Source organism: Grampus griseus (assembly GCF_964374135.1).
Source record: "Grampus griseus genome assembly, chromosome: X".
Lineage (NCBI taxonomy): Eukaryota > Metazoa > Chordata > Mammalia > Artiodactyla > Delphinidae > Grampus > Grampus griseus.
In genome coordinates, this window is record NC_138999.1 from 106,221,915 (window position 1) to 106,241,221 (window position 19,307).

Here is a 19,307-nt window from a genome sequence, read left to right on the forward strand (position 1 = left end):
GCATTCCTGTCTGCGTGCGTTGGGAGTACAGGCCAAATCTTGCAAAGTCCAATGGTCCTCCCCTCTCTGTCCACCCGTCCATCCGAACCCTGTGTTGCGTGGGTGGGCCTGGGAGGGGGATGGAACCCTACGGCAATAACCAAGCTGCTAAACTGCTGAGCTGGTTTTAATTGAACCGTGAGAGGGAGGTTTTCAGGCAGGTAGACAACATCCTGTTGTTCGGGCGCTCCTCTCTCTTTTTTGCACATCTGGCTGAACTGGGAGGCGGGTGGCTGACTCGTGTTGGGTTGCGGCGGCAGCAGCAGCAGCAGCGGTGGCATCTGTCCGCTGCCGTTCCACGCCTAGGTCCTCCCAAGAGTTCCCCAGGCCATGGAGGCGGTGGCTGTGTATCATGGCAAAATCAGCCGGGAGACGGGGGAGAAGCTCCTGCTTGCCACGGGTCTGGACGGCAGCTATTTGCTGAGGGACAGCGAGAGCGTCCCGGGAGTGTACTGCCTGTGTGTTCTGTGAGTACATGGTGGGAGCCTCCACTGCCCACCGTGCGGCCCAGGCCCGGCGGATGCCCTTTGGGGTGGGGAAATGCAGTGTAGAATTTACCTTTGCTGCCGAAAGGACTCAGGCTCCCGATTTCAGTTTTGACCTCTAATAGAGGCCAGCAAGGTGGAGGCCTGCGATGGTGGAGCGGCCAGCTTTGGGGCCACCTCCTCAGGGAAGGAGAAGCCTCTCTCTCCAGCTCTCTTGAAATGGCTTTGGAGGTGCCTTCCCAAAGGAACGTCAAATTCAAGGAGAGGAAGAAGACTAAGAAACTGAATCTATTACTTTAAGACATCAATACCAGTTAGGTCAGGATGCAGAGAGAGGGATGTTTCTGAATAAAACCACCTCTCTGGATCTACTTACTGAGTTTTCTTTAGAGGAGTTGGCAGGCAGAGGGGAGTTTCAGAAATAGGGCCTTTCTTGATAAAAGCTTGGACTGACAATAGTCATAAAGGGAATGGAGGGAAAACACCCTTGTATGATTCAGTTTTGCTCTTTACCTAAGCATCTTAGTCTAATGCCCCATTTTGAATCAGATGCACCTTCATCTTTGCTTCAGGGCTCCAGAGTCAGGCAGATCTGAGACCTAATCTTGTGCTGGTCTGATGCTGACTTTGGCAGGTTAACCTCTCAGCCCCTCAGTTTTCTTGTCCATAAAATGTAAATAATATTACTACCTACCTCATAGGCGTGTGAGGATTAAATGCCATATGCAGGTAGAAAATTTAACACTGGACCTGACACATACTAAATGTTCAGTAAAAGTAAGCTGTTGTTGTTGTTGTTATTATTATTATATTATTATTTTTTCAGTCTGTTTCTTTCGGTACTCAGTATTATTATTATATTCTTTGTTTTTTTCAGTCTATATCTTTAAGTACTCACAGGGCATTTCTACGGAAGTACCTAGCTCGATCACTCTTTGTTAGCAGGACAAAAACATCCACGAAAACACCAGCCCTCCACAGTAGCTTCTAGACAGAAACAAAATGAGGGGAAATGCTTGGTAGTAATTTCGGTGTCTGACGATACACTGCAAGGTTTTGAAGTTCCTTCTGGGTCATTGAAGAGAGATTGTATTGAGCCTGGTGTTAGAGGATTTTCATTGTTTATTGTGTTTTTTTAAACGGTCAAGACATGTTTGTGGCAACTATCAGGCCACGCTAGATACATTTGTTATAAAAGCTTCCAGGACAATACGTGCAAGCTATTGAATCTCTTGGGCTCAGATCTTATGTTTCCTTTATATTATTGTTTTTCTCAAGTGGAAACTGGAGACAGTCAGTGAAAGCCACCTAGTATTCCTAGGCTCTTTTCTTATCAAAAGAAGGTGAAGGAGTGAGTAGACTGGTGAAAGGGGCTTCTTTAGGGAAGCTGATAAAGGAGGTAATGGGCCCCTTAACCTAGAGGTAAAAAATAAGGTACAAAAGAAGCCTAGGAAGGGGTGGAAGAGCAGGGGACAGTGTGTGGCAGGATGCTCTTAAGACTTCAGACACACTGGCCTCTTTGTTGTTTCTCGAGCTTGCCAAGCTGCTCCCTGCTTAGGATCTTTGCACTTAACTATTCCTTCTGCCTCTTCCCTCAGAGAGGACTTCCTTGACCATCCTATCTAAAATAAGTGCCCTCTCCCTGTCCCAGTTACACTCCATCACTTTATTTTTCTTCAGGGAACTTTAAACTATCTGACATTTGCTTGTCTACTTATGTCTTGCTGGGCTTTCCTACTAAAATGTAATCTCCGTGAGAACAGGGACATTGTCTCCCACACCAGGAACACAGCCTGGCACGTAACAGGCATTGTGAGGCACGCAATAGGTGCTCAATAAACGGTTTTGAATTAATGAATGAACTGTCAAGACAAATACTGTTCTTTACTGCAGAAAGCTTTTGGGCTGATATCAGGAGGCCAGGGTGTGGACTCTGGGGAAATCACTCAACTTCTCTGGGTCTTGGTTTCCATATTTGTAAAACAGGAATAGTAATGTATGTTCTACCTTCTGCATAAGATTACAGTTGGTAAAAGATGCAAGAGAGAAGGATAATCTTAGCCTTTTTCCCAAGTAGGCCAGAACTACATAAGGTATTAATTTAGGCAGGTGGGAATTTCTCAAGTTAAGTTTTCACCCAAAGTAAATCTTGCATAAATGCAGTTTTTATGACTCTTAGTTCTCCGTGCACACCTCCTTATGAAGTAGCAGAAAATTGTCAGCAAATTGGGAGTCCCCCTAGCATATCTTACGATGGGCACACTGAGGCCTCTGAGTCCTGGAGGGTGATGGCCAGACTGCTCCAGAGGAAAGACACAAGGATGCATTGCCTTTTATGACAGTTTCTCAGCCTTTTTTGAGCCAAGGATCCCTTTTGATAAACGTAAACATTTCATTTCCTCCTTTTTACTACTACGCTGTAGTAACAAAATCAGATTTTATTTTGAAACAAACCACATACTCATTTTAAACCAAAACATCTATGGTTATGATATACAGCAGAAATAACAATGTAAATGGTGTCATATATATATGAACAGCAAGGTATAGCTAACAAACATATATTTGACTGTAGGGTTCACTCAGAATAGTTTCTCAATCTGTCTTTTGTTTCTTCTCATTATCCAAGAAGGTTTGGTTGAGCTTCAGTTTCTGTATTTTTATTGTAGAAATAACACATTGCATATGCCTTTCTAACTCTACTTTAAACTATACTTTCTAACTAGGTTTGCTCCTTTCCCCAGTTCTGAACCCCCAATCCTGGCCTTTAGATAAGGCCTTTTCCTCTGTTCATTTTGGGAAATTGAATCTCATAAAGTATTAAAGAAATTTTCCATTTATAGGATTGCTCACCTTCATTTAAAGCGAGAAGTTTTTCTTCCAATTATTTTCAATAAGTAAATCTAGATTTTGGTATAAGTCTATTAAAAATAGTTCCTAAACACTTATTCATATTGTAGAAAGTTTTTAAAATGTAGATAATGGAAATGAGGGAAAATCATCTATAGTTTTATAACCTAAAGACAATTATTGTTGAAAATTAAGTGTTTTTTCTTCTGTAGTTTAATAAAACAAATTGCTTTATAAACATATGTGCTCTTACACTATTGTATTCTGCTGCATTTTCCACTTAATGTGAAAAAAACACAGTTATATATAATGTTCTTACAAATGATTTTAAAACATTATTTTTAATGATTTCATGATAGTCCAACCAGTCCAACTATATTTTCCTTAACCAGTCATCTATTTTTAGACATTTGAATCATTCCAGTTTTTTGCTATTATAAATTCCGTCATGATTCATATTTCAATCCATAAAGGTTTCCTTGTATTTATGACTTCCTTATAATGAATTTCAAGATGTGCAATTTTTAGATCAGAAAACATGAACAGCTTAAGATTCTTGATGTATACATGATCACCAAATATTTTTTCCTAAATGGTTATTCCAGTTTATATATATGCTCACCAGTACTGCATGAAAGTGTCTGTCTCACCGCACCATCCCTAGAAATGGGTATTCTTGTTAAAAAAAAAAATTCTTCTTGAAATTTGGTGTCTCACTCTTTATTTCATATTTCTTTAGTGATTGAGTGTCTATATGGTTGGTAAACTTGTATTTCCTTGTTCATGAATTGGCTCTTTGTGTACTTTGCCTATTTAACCATTTGGATCTTACTATTTTTCTTAACACATTATGAGGTTTTTTTTTTTTTGCGGTACGTGGGCCTCTCACTGTTGTGGCCTCTCCCGTTGCGGAGCACAGGCTCCGGATGCGCAGGCTCAGCGGCCATGGCTCACGGGCCCAGCCGCTCCGTGGCACGTGGGATCCTCCCAGACCGGGGCACGAACCCGCGTCCCCAGCATCGGCAGGCGGACTCCCAACCACTGCGCCACCAGGGAAGCCCTTTTTTTTTTTTTTTAATGAGTGTTTATATACTAATCCTTGATCTATTGAAAGTATCTTTTCTCAGTTTGGTGTTTGCCATTACTTTTCTTTGACACACAAAAAATTAACATTTTTAGTAGTCAAGTCCGTCACTCATTTTCTTTGTGTTTGACTTCCCCCTTTGCTTCCCAACTTAGGAAGTTCTTTGACCTGCAGAGATGTCATAAAACTTCACTTCAATTTTTGTTTTAAATTTATGGTTTGGCTAGTTTATACTTAACTCTTTAATTCCATTTGGAATTATATTTTTATGTGGAGAAAGGATCCAATTTGATTTTGTTTTGAAATAGCTAATAATTTATAAATAGAACTTTCATTCCTGATTGATTTATTAGCCTACTTTACTATACATTAAATTCTTACATATAACAGTTACTGTTTTGCAGTTCTCTATTTGGCTCAATTGATCTATTTATTCTTATACCACTAGCACTATATATAGTATGATAATGTTTTAATACATTTAAAAAATTATTTGCTGTTCTTACCTGTTGGTTCTTCAAGATGAAATCTAGAATGATTTTGTTAAATGAAAAAAATCCCATTGGGGTTACCTTAAACTCATTAATAAGTTAAGGAGGAATTGTCATCTTTAAAGAATTTAGTCTTCCTATCCAAAAACCTGATATGTCTCTCCATTTATTAATTTTTTCATTTACATCCATCAATAGAGGTTTGTAGTTTTCTTCCCATAGCTCTTGCATAGTTTTTGTTGTTTATTTCTAGTTATTGTGAGTATGAATGTATGTGTCTATTTTTTTGTTTCTATCATGAATGGAATCTTTTCCCACTATATTTTCTTTTGCAACAGGAAAGCTACTGACTTTATGGGGTTTTTTTGTATCCATCCAGTATACTAAATGTTCTTATTAATGCAAATAGTTTAAATTTAATTTAATTTAATTTTACTCTTTTTGGTTTTCAAGGTATATCAAGTTTCTTTTCACTAAGGTACATGTGAGCTCTCACATTTCTCCCCTTTTCACCCCTAATGTAGACAGCCATTGGGAAAGTCCTAAATGCCCACTGGGATAGTTTGATGGTGATAAGAGAAAAACAAATTTAAAATATTTAAAATAATTACTTTGAAGAAATAGTTTATTTCTGTACATCCTCTGTACATATCTCAGTTTGCTACTTTTATCTGATGGAAGATTTGGAAAAAGAAATGCTATTATATTCTTTAGCCTCAAGGACACATAATGAAGTCATTTGACATATACGTCTTTAGATAAAAGGATAATTATCTTTTTGTCCTTTAAGATTTAAAGGATGACTGGGAATAAAGTGCCTATCAAACAATTGAACTGGAGAAATGGGTGAAGGAACAGTGACAAAATAAAACTCCAGCGTATCAGTTGTAATTGCAGGGAACAGAAGAATGAGAAATTATAAAACTTAGTTAATTTTTGAATACAATTGGATATGTGTGTTGGCACCGCATTTATCTTCATGATAATTGAGGCCACTAGAATTACTTTGGATTATCTAAGTACAATCCATTAATGGCAGAGCAAGCCTGAAGGCCAGCCTAGGATTAAATGTGCAAATACACAAACCACCAAATGGACAATTCACAGGCCAATAAATCACGTGCTGACTCTGGTTGACAATGTAAAATTAAGTTGCAAGATTAGTCTGAAGATGTCATTTAGTTTAAAGCAAAAGGGAAGCCTAGGTTGACCTCTTTTGGGCTCTCCCCATCTTGTCTCTATGCTTTATACCCTTCCTTTGCCCTTTCTCTCCGGTCGTAAGGCCAAGCAGACTCCCTCCCTTTTTGAGAACTATGCTTTTGGATTCACCTTAAGATCAATTTGTTAACTCATTCCCTCTGATATAAGAGAGAGGCAGCATAGAAAGATGGTTAAGAGCCCATATCTTACAGCCAGACCCTCTGGGTGTGCATCTCAATTCTGGCCCTTAACCAGCTATTTTACCTTGAGCAAGTTACTTAAACTTTGTGTTTCAGGTTCCTTATCTGTGGAAAGGGTGACGGCAATAATAATACTACAGTACTTTACCTCATAGGGTTGTTATGAGAATTATTGCATGAGTTAACATTTATAAAGTTAATATGTAGTAGGTGTTTGTTAATATAAATAAAAGCTCCATAAATAATTGTGAGACAAAGTTAGACCATTGTATGAGTACTTAAATAAAACGTTCTGTGGCACTTCAAGGGAAGAAGAGATTATATTTATTGTCATGACTCATCGAAACTGGTATTACATAGTTTTACCATCAAACTTGAAGCTGAATGACTTTTGATGGTTCTGAAAAATTCAAATTCACTGAAAGAATGAAGATTGGGCCATAGGAAATTCAAAAACTTCTTGGATCAAAGTGGCTTTCTATAGGATACCATTCCTCTGGGTATAAAAGCTCTGAAATATTTGTTACAAAAACAGTCACATCATAATTGTGCCTTGAATTTTGCATGTAACATTCGTTTGTATAGACATAGACAGCCTGGGCACTAGCTTGCTTTATTTGTGGTGTCATGAAGAAGTCAGATGTACCTAAACCTTTTCTTTTGTGTAGTCCTTGAAGTGGTATAAAGAAGGAATTGATGTGGTTTTGTCAATTGTAAAGCAAGACCTGTCCCCAACGCTGACCCTTTGAGAAAAGAAAAAATAAGTCAGGTTGCTTTCTTCTTGTCTCTTTCTAACCAGAACACTTTTTTAAGAGTTGGGGACAGCTTTTGAAAAATTAAAGGCAAATTTTAATATTAGCAGGGACTGAATCAACACATGCTTTGTGTCATTAAAATGCAAAATGTATTTTTTAAGAAATTAATTTTTTAAGAAAATTAATTAATGGCAACAACAACAACAGAAATCTCTATTGTTTTCTACCAATTATTTATTTTCTAGATTTTTTCATGATAAATTTAAAATTCCAGGCTTATCATCAAGTGTGACAAAAAGGTTTGATGGAGGAAGGAAGTTAAAATTACACTACATTCTTGGTTTGTCTATATTAATGGGGAGTCAGAGGAAAAATAATCCTAAAAGGGATGTAACAGTTTTTAAAGACGAATGATATTTTTCTGATCTGTGATTTGCTTAGGCTAGATTTGTAAAGCTCCAGGTTGTAATTTTACTTCTGTTTCTTTAAAAAAATGTTGTTAGTCATTTGTATAACTTTATAAGGGAAATTACAAGACTTCCCTGGTGGTCCAGTGGTTAAGACTCAGTGCTTCCACTGCAGGGGGCACGGGTTCAATCCCTGGTTGGGGAACTAAGATCCTGCATGCGGTGGCGTGGCCAAAAGAAAAAAAAATGGAAAATTAATATGCAAGGATGCATTTATATTAGTTTAAATTTACTTCTAGTTTATATACATATGGGGATAGTTTTGAACAGTAATCAGAGTGGCGGCTCTCCTTGAGTCCACTTCTTTCACATACCATCATTTTATATCAACATGGTCCAGGTGTTTAAAATTTTTTGAAAAATGTAGCTCTCTAATACCTTTGAACTTTGGTATAGTTTTGAACCATTCTTTCTGCTGCCATTTCCTTATTTTGAGTAACATTCCTTAGGTTAATTCCATTTTTCATTATTAAAATAGAACTACTATGAAAATCTTTGTCAAATTGCTTTTTCCATTTGATTCCTTAGAGTATATGAAGATAAAGAAGGTCATTAGGTAAAAATACGCACAGTTTTATGGCTCTTGTTATAATTTGTCAGTTTATTTCCTAAAAGAGTGATTTTTCAGTGGACAGGGAGAGAGTATGTGTAGTTTGGAAAAAACATAATCAATATTTTCATTTACTTTTGTATTATAGAATTATTGTTTCATAATACAAGCTACAGAAAACAAAACTATGAAATCTTGTTGGGGAAGAGGGAGTAAAAAGTTCAGAAACACTGTTCTGTGAAGACCAAAAGCATTGAAAAAGCTTCAGCTTTTATTTAAATAAAATTTCATTCTTAAAGCATAGACTAAAAAAAAAAATTGAGTGACTATGGGGGTGGTGAAAGAAGCCAGCTTGACTTTGGAGAAATTGCCATCAATATTCCCAATGAGGTGTGAGCATTTTCCATGCATTTTAATCAATCCTTCTGTAACTTTAATGTTCCTACAAATCATCTGGAAATGTTGTTAAAACGCAGATTCTGACTCAGCAATTCTGGAGTGGGGCCTGAGAGTCTACATTTCTAGCAAGGTCCCAGGTGATGCACTGTTATTACCCTGGGAACATAATTTGAATCGCACTGTTTTAAATCTCTTCCATCAGTGATATATGAGAGTATATCAATGACAGTTGGCTACAGGGGATCTTTGGTCAGTGACTTCAGCAACTTGGAAGTGGAAGAGATGAACTGCTGGCTTGTTTGAGGGGTGAAACAATTTTGCTCATTCAGAAATTTGAGGAGTTGTGGAGTAGGAGATTGTTAAAATTGGATGGGTTAATCACAACGAGCTTTATGTGCCACTAGCACCAGGTTGTTCAAGACTGAAGGAGGTAAGGACTTTTGAAGTGGTACTCAGGTTCCTGCTGCTTAACTGAAAGTGCGATAAGATCAGATTCGTTAGGAAATCATTTTCAAAACAGACTCATTTATTTTGACTAAATGAGGCTGAATGATAGTAGGGAGATAGATTCATTGTATCTTTTAGAAACCCACTGTTTGAGAAAGTGGAAAACTGGTTGCCTATGATTTTGTTTGCATCGTTGCTGAAATTTTAAATAATGCATTTCCACAACACCTTTAATGATACTGAATTATTGCCATTCATCTCTTCCCATAGGGAAAATGGAACTAAAGGCCTATGCTATTTCCCTGCTCCTACCTCCATTTTGCCGTGTGACTTTTTTTTTTCTTTTCTTTTTCCGGCACCTTGTGGGTCTTTGTTCCCCGACCAGGGATTGAACCCGGGCCCTGGCAATGAAAGCACCGAGTCCTAACCACTGGACTGCCAGGGAATTCTCTGCTGTGCGACTTTAAGAAAACCACTTAAACCCTTATGTTTGGAGTCCCCATGGTGAAAAATGGAAATCAAAGCTCTTGCTTTGTTCCCTGTAGCGTACTTACTGAAATCAGTGAGGTACATTTCAATTGCTTAAAAAAACAAAAGACTTTACAATGTAATATTTTATATTTATTTAGCATATTATATATGTTAAAAAGTATACTATATGCATATATCAAGCTATTTCATATATGATCTAAGTATTCTGGCAGATCTTTATAACAAAAATGAAACATTTCCTGTAATTGTACCAGCAAACTAAATTGACCCTTTTTTGGGTTTCACAAATCGAATGAACGTGATTAGAGTGTTTTAGACCTAATTTTTTCATCCTTTAGGTAATAGTACTGATGGATAGTGATTAAAAATATAGTAATTTAATCCACATAAAGACTTTTAGTTCTATAGGGGATTAATGGTAAGTGAGGTCAGTTACTCAAGCTTGACCCTGTTTGAGATACTTTAGGTTCTTTTAGGTTTAAACACATTTAATTTTACCAGACTTTAGCATGTATTTTTTTTTCTTTTTTTAAAAAATTTTTTGGCTGCACCATGCTGCATATGGGATCTTAGTTCCCCAACCAGGGATGGAACCTGCGCCCCCTGTATTGGAAGTGTGGAGTCTTAACCACTGGACTGCCAGGGAAGTCCCAGCATGTATTCTAATCAAAGATATATTTTGACCCAAACTTGTGCCAAAGAATAGCAATCAGAAAATGTCTGAAATAAAACTCTGTGAAGATTCAGATTCATAATTTGAAGTAATTCAGCATAAAGTTTACCATACTTTTCTAGGAAGCAAAGGTTTGTTAGGCAAGTTAAGTAGCAGTACCATAGATACTAAAATATAATAAATAATCTATATCCATTACAGTGTGGGGATCAAAAGCCAGGGCTCTAGAGTCAAAGATGCCTGATTTAAATCCCATCTTTGATGCTTGATTTGTAGTGTGGCTTTGGTTACTTAACTTCTCAAAGTCTCAGTTTCCTCATCTATAAAATCAATTTCACAATATAAAGTTCATAAGATTACTGTGGGGCCCAAAAGAGATAATGCATGTGCTGTGGGCTGAATTGTGTCCTTGTCAAATTCATGTATTGAAGCCCTAACTCCCGATGGGGATATACTTGGAAATAGGGCCTTTAAGAGGTAATTTAGGTTAAATGAGATCATAAGGGTGGGTCCCTAATCCAATAGCGTTCTGGCCTTATGAGAAGAGAGAGAGCACCCTCTCTCAATGCACACAAAGAAAAGGTCATGTGAGCACACAGCAAGAAGGTGGCTGTTTACAAGTCAAGAGAAGAGGCCTTGGAATGAAACCTATGTTGCTAGCACCTTGATCTTGGACTTCCAGCTCCAGAACTGTGAGAAAATAAATTTCTTTTGTTTAAGCCACCCAGCCTATGGTATTTTGTTATGGCAGCCTGAGCAGACTAGTACAGATTTTGGTACTGAGAAGTACAGTGCTGCTGTAACAAACACCTAAAAATGTGAAAGTGGCTTTGGAACTGGGTCATGGGTAGAGGCTAGAGGTGTTTGGAGATGCATGCTAGAAAAAGCCTACCAATACTGTGAACACAGTATTGGTAGAATGATGGATGTTAAAGGTCATTCTGATGAGGTCTCAGATGGAAATTAGGAACGTGTTGTTGGAAACTAAAGAAAAAGCCATCCTTAATTATAAATGGCAAAGAACTTGGCTGAACTGTGTTCTAGTATTTTATGGAAGGTAGAACTTGCAAAGTGGATATTTAGCTGGAGAGATTTCTAAGCAAGGTGTTGAAGGAATAGCTTGGTTCCTCCTGACTACTTACAATAAAATGCAAAAGGAGAGACATGAATTGAAGAAGGAATTGTTAAGCAAAAAGAAACCAGAATACAAAGATTTGGAAAATTCTCAGCCTACTCATATGGCAAAAAATGAGGAAGCTTGGTCTGGAGAGAATACCAAGGGAATGGCTGGATAATCACTCCTTAAGGAGATTGCCCATGATGTTAACTAGTCATCTCAACAGAAGCCAGGAATAGAGTTTGGACCAAAGCATCAGAGACACTGTCAGTTTGGACCAAAGGGAATAGGGCAGGACAATAGTGCAGTTTGGCTGCAAACATGCTTTATCTTTCAAGAAAATGGAAGAATGATCCTGAAGTTGTTTCAGAGATCATCAGGGTTACCACTCCCACCACAGGCCGAGAGTGCCTAAGCCCAGGTGGGCAATGCTGCTTCCACCTAGATTTCAAAGGTGGGATCAGCTGCCCAACAGAGCCAAGTGGGTGGGGCTGCCCCTGCAGAGCCGTGGGGGTGGCAGTGCCACCCAGTGGGCCTGGAGGGCAGAGCGTCAATCCAAAAAGGATTATTCTCAAGCATTAAGATCTAATGGAATTTGCCTTATGAGATTTCGGACATTTTTGGGACCTGTCACCCCTTTTCCCCTTCAGATATCTCCCTTTTGGAATGGGAATATCTGTCCTATTCTTGTCTTCCTGTATTTTGGAAGCACATGACTTGTCTGGTTTCACAGGTTCACAGCTGGAGAAGAATTTTGCCTCAGCAGCAGTCATAGCCCCAAGTCTCACCTGTATCTCATTAGATGATATTTAGAAGAGACTCTGGACTTTATTTAGACCTCAGAGTTGATGCTGGAATGTGTTTAAGACTTTTAAGGCTGTTGGGATGGAATGAATGTATTTTGTATGTGAATTTGGAGGTACCAGTGTTGGAATGCTATGGACTGAATCATGTTCCCTCTCCCCCCATATTCATATGTTGAAGCTCAACCCCCGATGTGGCTGTATTTGGAGATAGGCCTTTAGGATGTAATTAAGGTTAAACAAGGTTGTAAGGATGGGGCCCCAATCCAATAGGACTGGTGGACTTATAAGAAGAGAAATCTCTCTCTTCACACACACACACACACACACACACATACAAAGAAAAGGTCATGTGAACACAGCTAAAAGGTGGCTGCCTACAAGCCAAGAGTAGAGGCCTCAGAATAAAACCTATGTTACTGTCACCTTGATCTTAGATTTCCAGCCTCCAGGGCTGTGAGAAAATAAATTTCTTTTGTTTAAGCCACACAGACTGGTATTTTGCTATGGCAGCCTGAGCAAACTAATACAACATGTAAAACTCTTGGCATGTAGTAGAAATCAACTATACAGATGTACAATATGCGTACACAGTGAATAATGGGGGAAAACGTTTACCCCATCTAAAAGGACAAGCTAATTTCAAGTACTTTAGCAGGACTCCTTTTTAATTCGAATTACTATTAGTACTATATTATGTATTATAAAGTTATATAGTAATAGTAATATCATAGGAATATACCACATTTATATTTATAATTAATATTATTATTAACTTAAGTGGGCCTGATAGTATCTTATCCCCAGTGAAATGTTTTCACCTTAAGGCTCTGTATGTACTCAAAAAATAATATTACTATGCTTTGTTGAATCTGTTTAATAATTCATAATTTTTACCAATTACAATAGGTCTCTAGTTTCTTTCTGTCCCAACAGTCTCTCACCTTGACAAATCCTTAGAAGTGTGAGCACCCTCGTTTGAAAAAAAAATGAAAAGATAAAGAAGGCGTACTAGAAACTGTGATATGCAAGCAAGTTAGATTCCACAGGCTTTTCTTTCTATGAATGCAGTGGTGCAATATACGTGTGTCCCAGTATATGTATCATTTATATGTAATAGTTAAAGCTCAAATTTAGAGCATCCGTTGTTCTTTTGGAATTTTTCAGTAATGGAAGTTTATTCTTTCACAGGTATCAAGGTTACATTTATACATACCGAGTGTCTCAGACAGAAACAGGTTCTTGGAGTGCTGAGGTATAGCTCTTTTATTTATTTTTGCTTCTGGGGGTATCAGGGAGGTATTTGAAATTTAGACTGCTTTTATAAAAGAGCTGTCAAATCCTACGTTCCCAAAATATTCATCAGATTCAAATCACTAAAGCTCCAATCCAAAATTGCTCATGGATCATTAAGAAGCCTTTAGAGAATTTTGGTCCCAGTTCTGTTCAGCCACCACTGTATGGAGTGGTCTCACTTTGGGGGAAAGATAACAAAGTTAAAGGATTGTGTCAAACTTTTGGTGCCTATGTGAAATTTTAGATAGCGTATCAAAAATATATTAAAAAATCAAATCGACAATTATTTACCAAATGATACTAATGCAAGTGTTGGCTCTATGGGGGATTAAACAACATGACTCCTGTTTTCTAACAGCCTGTAAGACCCTTGAGAGATACAACATGAATTAAACAGCAATGTGAGAGCCTGGTGTTTGCTGTCAGGTGGATGTGTGTTCCAGGTCTTATCTACCCCCAACCCCTTTCTGAGAGGTCTATGACCTTGGGTAGGTTACCTAATTTTTCTTTGAACCACTTTCTTCATCTGTAAAATAAGCCTAAAAATAGTCCCTTACTCATAGGGCTCATTTTGAAGATTAAATGAGATAATGCATATAAAGAAAGCTCTTAGTCACAGGACTAGCAAGCAAGCCCTCGAAAATGAGAACTCACCCAAGTTGCTGAACAATATGGTTGTTTATAGTCAAGTGCTATCTAGCACAAGCATTTAAAGAATAGAGAATTTTCCAAGTATTAGGGTAATCAAGGCTACTCTTCTGTGGAGGCAGGACTCCCAGCTTAGCCATATGGGAAGGACAAGGATAGGTAGAAAAGAGAGAGAGGGAACATTCCAGTGACTCTTAAGCTATGCTCCGCAAAATCCTGAAGTTCTTTCATTTGAGTGCCTTGGAGTTGCCCAGGGGGTTACAGAAGGATAGGAGGATGTGTGGGTATGCTTTGGGTCCCCAATTTGTCTTTAATCTGAGCAGTCCCTTTTAGTTTGCTTATCAACTGGGGCTCTGAGAAAAATTTCATTAGAAAAATGGGTTCTTATGGCTTTGAAAACATTTGAAAGTCACAGTACCATTGCAAGAAATGCCTGTAGAGTGAATCTCTTTCCACATACCAGGGTAGTATCAATATATTACCATGCTAGCAAAGTAGAGGTCTCTACAATGGAAACTTCTGACTTCAAATGCTTTCTCTGATATCTGACTTTTTATAAAAACAGTCTGTCTTTATAATGAAAGGACTTCATTATGAGTTGTTTGAAAACGTAAATGCTAATATCAACCTGTATTAATAACTCAGTCTATGCATTTAAGAAACTCTGAAGTCTAGACTTAAAAAAAAAAGTAAAATAGCTCTAACCTTTACAGATGCACTGGTGAACTAGAAAGCACAAATTGCAGACTACAAATGTTTTGAACTACTGAGATGAATTAGGGCAAGTTTTCAAACACATTGTTGCTTTATATCAGGATAATTGATGCTACCATTCTAATTAGAGGAAAAGCAGTACTATTTCTAATCAAAACTGTTTATACCCATTTATTTTTAAAAGTTCTCTGCATCACTGCAGAGATGATTGAATAGGTTATTAAATTTCATTTATTATGAGGAATAGTAGTGTATGATATATACATATATAGTTGTATATAATTTGACCAGAAATAGCCCTTCTTCCTAGAGAAGTAGCCTTCAGCTGCTGAAGAATATTCTTTATGGAAAGGATCTTAAATTAGTAGGGCTTAGGTAACGTTTTCTTTAAACTTGTTTTCTTCCATTTCAAGTATAACATCATATGCAGATTGTTACATGTTTGTGATCATGTTAGGGAAGAAAGGGCTTATTGAACACAAATGCTCTCTCATTCTGTTGTCTGGTCTGACCCGTTTATCTAATAATAATGTAATTATCTGCACCAAGAGAGCAGAAGATTGGCATGTTTTCTCCAAAGGGAAAACAGTTTAAAAAAAAAAACTCTTTAGATTTATTTTTGAAATGCATATTGCATTTTTTTCTATCTACTAAATTTGCCTTCTAGTTATGTTTTTCTATGGTGAATATTAAACTAGTGTGTATTCTTAGAGCTCATATCATCTGACTGGAAGAAATTTCTCTAGAGCATATTGAAGACCAGCTATGATCCAAAGCATGTTTCCATGGATAACTGTATGGGAAATGTGCAAATTTGAACAATAGCTGAGTTCAGCGACAGGATGGGAGATGTCAGTGGTACAATTCTTGTGGTAAATGTATTTTCAGAATGGGGTAAATAACAGATAATTTATATTGCTCTTTGGAACAATGCTTTAGTTTGCCACATTGCGGGAAAAATCTTGACAGTAGCACTAAATTTTCTGTGCAAAGATTGTGCTAGAAATCTAGGTGTGTCTGCAGTTTGTTTCAAAGAGTGGAGTGAAATTGAACCCTGGATCCACTGAACTACGAAAGACAAATATTATGTGATTTTCTAGCTTTAGGTAGACTTTTAGGTTTTATCATTGCCTAGTATATTAATTTATCTCATGTGACTCAGGCTAAAATTTTGCCAAATTGTTAATTCAAAGAATTCCATGTACAGTCACCTATCATTTATTAATATGTTCATTGTCTGTGGTACTTTGTAAAAAATGTACTAACATCCTCCTGCTGACTTCTGTGCTTTTGGGCTTTTCTGGATATTTGATCATCAGTAGATCAGTGGATGTTAAATAATTTTACTTATTGACCTAAGCAAAGCACTATAAATTCAGTCAGTTATTTGCCAATGCAACATTGCATGCCAAATTCAAATTGCTTTTTTACCTTCAGTGCTATTATTCCTCTCCATTGGCATGGAGAATCAAGTGTTAACTGCATACAAATCCTCATAAAAAAGATGCTTCTGTTGATAAATGGTTTTACAAGCCACAAGAACAGGTAAAAAGATGTGTGGTTTGAAATCTTTCCACACCGGGAGAGTGGATTAGTTTCTCTTCTGGTTGGTGACTCTAACTTCACTAGAACCTGTTTGGTCTCTAATCTGCCTAATCTGAAAGGAAAGAGACTGAGTCCTGGGATCTGGAGCCAGTTCTGCCTCTGGTTATCTGTGTGACCTTGGGCAAGCTGAATTATCTCTTTGTATTTCCATTTTCTTATCTGTCAAATGGGAGTAACCAAATCAGCCAATAACTGCCAGGAGATGGGAAAGTGCTTTGAAAATGAACAAGTACTCCAAGGAAGACATAAGAAGGTTATTTTGTGCCTATGGCCTGCCTTTGACATTTGGAGATTCTATCCTGGAGCCAAAGAACTGTTTGGATCCCTGTAAGAATGGCCATATTATTTTGGATGAGGTCTCAATAGAGTTCTGGGAAGGTGTTTTGACTGTAAGGCTGGAGCTGAGTGGGAGCGTATTCTGTATCTACTGAGTAGCTGTGTGAGCCTATGAGCTGACACTAATTTAAAGCTAAAAAGAACTTTTTCAGTGTTTTCAGTGAAAAACTCTTTACCCCAGTGTAGGAAATGACCAAGAGTTACAGTGGACAGTGTGCTGTCTTTAGCATTTTGTCTAGCTGACACACGTCTGTATGCCAGCCTTCATGTTTTCTCATTAAATGCTAACAAACAAATAGCTCCCACCTCAAAAACTTTCTAGATGGAATAGCTGAAAAACAGCTTTCTAAAAAAACTGGTCATTGTTCAATTGCTTATAGCAATACTATTTTATTTCATGTAAAATGACAGTTTTGAGCTGACGCTTAAAGCTTGGCTCATAAGCTTTTGCAGGAAATTGTTGTTGATTTCAAGTAGTGTCTTTACAAGAGAATTCATGTCAGGAGAGGAGTACATTTTAATACTCACCTGCAAATAATGATCCCTTCAAAACCAAACAAATAAATAAAGGTGACCTTAGTCTTTCATTTTCGTGTCATAGAGAAAACCTTGTCACAGTGAAGTGTTGACATAAAGAGCAGTTTGGGGGAGGATAGGGAAGTTTCCCAAGGAGGAAAAAATTTAATGTGTAGGATGAGGCAGGACATATCGTGAAGTGAAAGAGTGTGAGGACTAACTAGCCTTGCATTGTGTGCCTCATAACAGCCAGTTTTTAATTTCCTGTGTAGCATTTTATATTGTGGAATGATGGCAGGGAGGATGGGTTGTAGTTGTTGTTTTATTTGTTTGTTTGCTTTTTTTTTTTTTTTTGGTTCTTTAGGCTTTTTATTAATGACCTGTAGGATCTGTGTTTTTTCTCTGTTTAACTGCATCCTCTCTGTTGGTGAATTCATTGTGGGTAATGGCCTGTATACCCTTAGAGGTTCGGGATGTATGATGGGTAGCAGGCAGGAAGGGCAGGGCGATGAGCAGCAGCTTGTACAAACTAATACCACCCTCGGGAGAACTGAAATGACAGCTCATTAGCTCCTCTTGCAGGGAAATTCAGCCAACCAAAGTAAGCTCTTCTAGAATGTTGTTTTTCCTTCTTCCTTATGTTTTCAAATATTTGAACAAGTTACACAAATGTTACCTCTCTAAGCATCGCTTGCACATTTTGTAGGCCCTTTTTTGTATCATTATGAGGTAGATGAATAATCTGCTTGGCCTTTTATTTTCCAGACAGCACCTGGGGTACATAAAAGATTTTTCCGGAAAATAAAAAATCTCATTTCAGCATTTCAGAAGCCAGATCAAGGTATTGTAATACCTTTGCAGTATCCAGTTGAGAAGAAGCCCTCAGCTAGAAGTACACAAGGTGCTACAGGTATGGTTTACTGTTTATTTTTGACAGGTTTGGAAGCTTAGGGCTATGAGTCACCCTAGTCATAAACATATAGAAAAATGCAATAAGAAGATGGAGCCAGCAGCCCCAGTGAGAGGGGGCTATTCACATACTATGATTTCCACATGCTATACTATAAACTTTTAATAAAACTCTGCAAAAATATAAAAAATTCTATGAGCCCACAACATTTTAATCTCTCTTATCCCGTCTTGTTTTCCCCAGCCTGTTTTGTCGCTCCATGAGTACCATTTCACTTCACTAATTCAGACACAAATAATTTGAAAGACGGGACAATTCAGAGAACATCTGGACTTGTCCTTTACTTTTGCTTATTATCAGGTAGTGTTTTCCCTTCAGGGATGGAAAGGCTAATGTTAGCTTGGTCCACATGATCCCGATTTCTGAATTTGTGGTGCTTGAATTAATACAATTTTATTGTAGCAAAGGAAAGGAAGTTAGTAGACTTTATTTTTCCACTAGCGCAAATTGTTACATCTCCTGAGCAAAGCTATTTTAGTGGACATGTCAAGCTAATCACCGAATACTAGCCAATGTCCTCAGCTGTCAGATTTGTGATAGTTGATATCTATTGAAGGGGGTTAATCATCTGTCTTGAGTAAGAGGATACGCGTTGATTGAAACAATAAATATTTATGATTAAATAAAATGAGTTGTTATTTCCTTTTTTGACAGGGACCCAGGCTCAGGCATAAACTGACAATTAGACTCAGACTCAAGTGGTGAATTAAATTAATGAGTAGTTAGCTTTTTTAAAAGAAATGTAAATAGAATTCCAATTTACAAATTGGCTCAGTATGCCATTCTCTATAACAGTTTTAAATACTTGTTGCTTGAGCTATATCATTGGATTGTATCTTTGTGAACTTTATGCAGTTGGAAATTTTATGTTTGAGTTAACCTGTAATTTTAATAGCTTGTAAGTTTATCTCTTCTTGATTTTTGTTATTATTTTTCTTTAGGGAGAAGAGAAGATCCTGATGTCTTCCTGAAAGCACCATGAAGAAAAATAAAACACACCTTGTACTTTATTTTCAGTAATTTAAATATATGCTAAGTCTTATATATAATTGATAATACAGTTCAGTGAGCTACAAAAGTATTTCTGAAACCATCATAGTCCTGTAATGGAAGCATCTATAGCATGATGTTAAAGCTGAAATGGACTTTTCGGATAATGAGGAGCTTTGA

The 19,307-nt window shown here is 37.5% G+C and overlaps 1 protein-coding gene across 2 annotated transcripts; it reads left to right on the plus strand.

Annotated features, from left to right (window-relative positions):
- Window positions 1-369: 369 nt before the first annotated feature.
- On the plus strand, window positions 370-19,307 carry SH2D1A (SH2 domain containing 1A; the record flags this gene model as incomplete). Of its 2 annotated transcripts, none has more annotated exons than XM_082681690.1 (4): window positions 370-506; window positions 13,244-13,307; window positions 17,933-18,077; window positions 19,079-19,307. In XM_082681690.1, 4 exons carry the CDS (start codon window positions 370-372, stop codon window positions 19,117-19,119), a joined length of 387 nt encoding a protein of 128 aa, XP_082537816.1. The 2 variants fall into 2 exon arrangements, with proteins under 2 accessions (XP_082537816.1, XP_082537817.1); XM_082681691.1 differs by having other exon boundaries at window positions 17,933-18,068; window positions 19,079-19,119.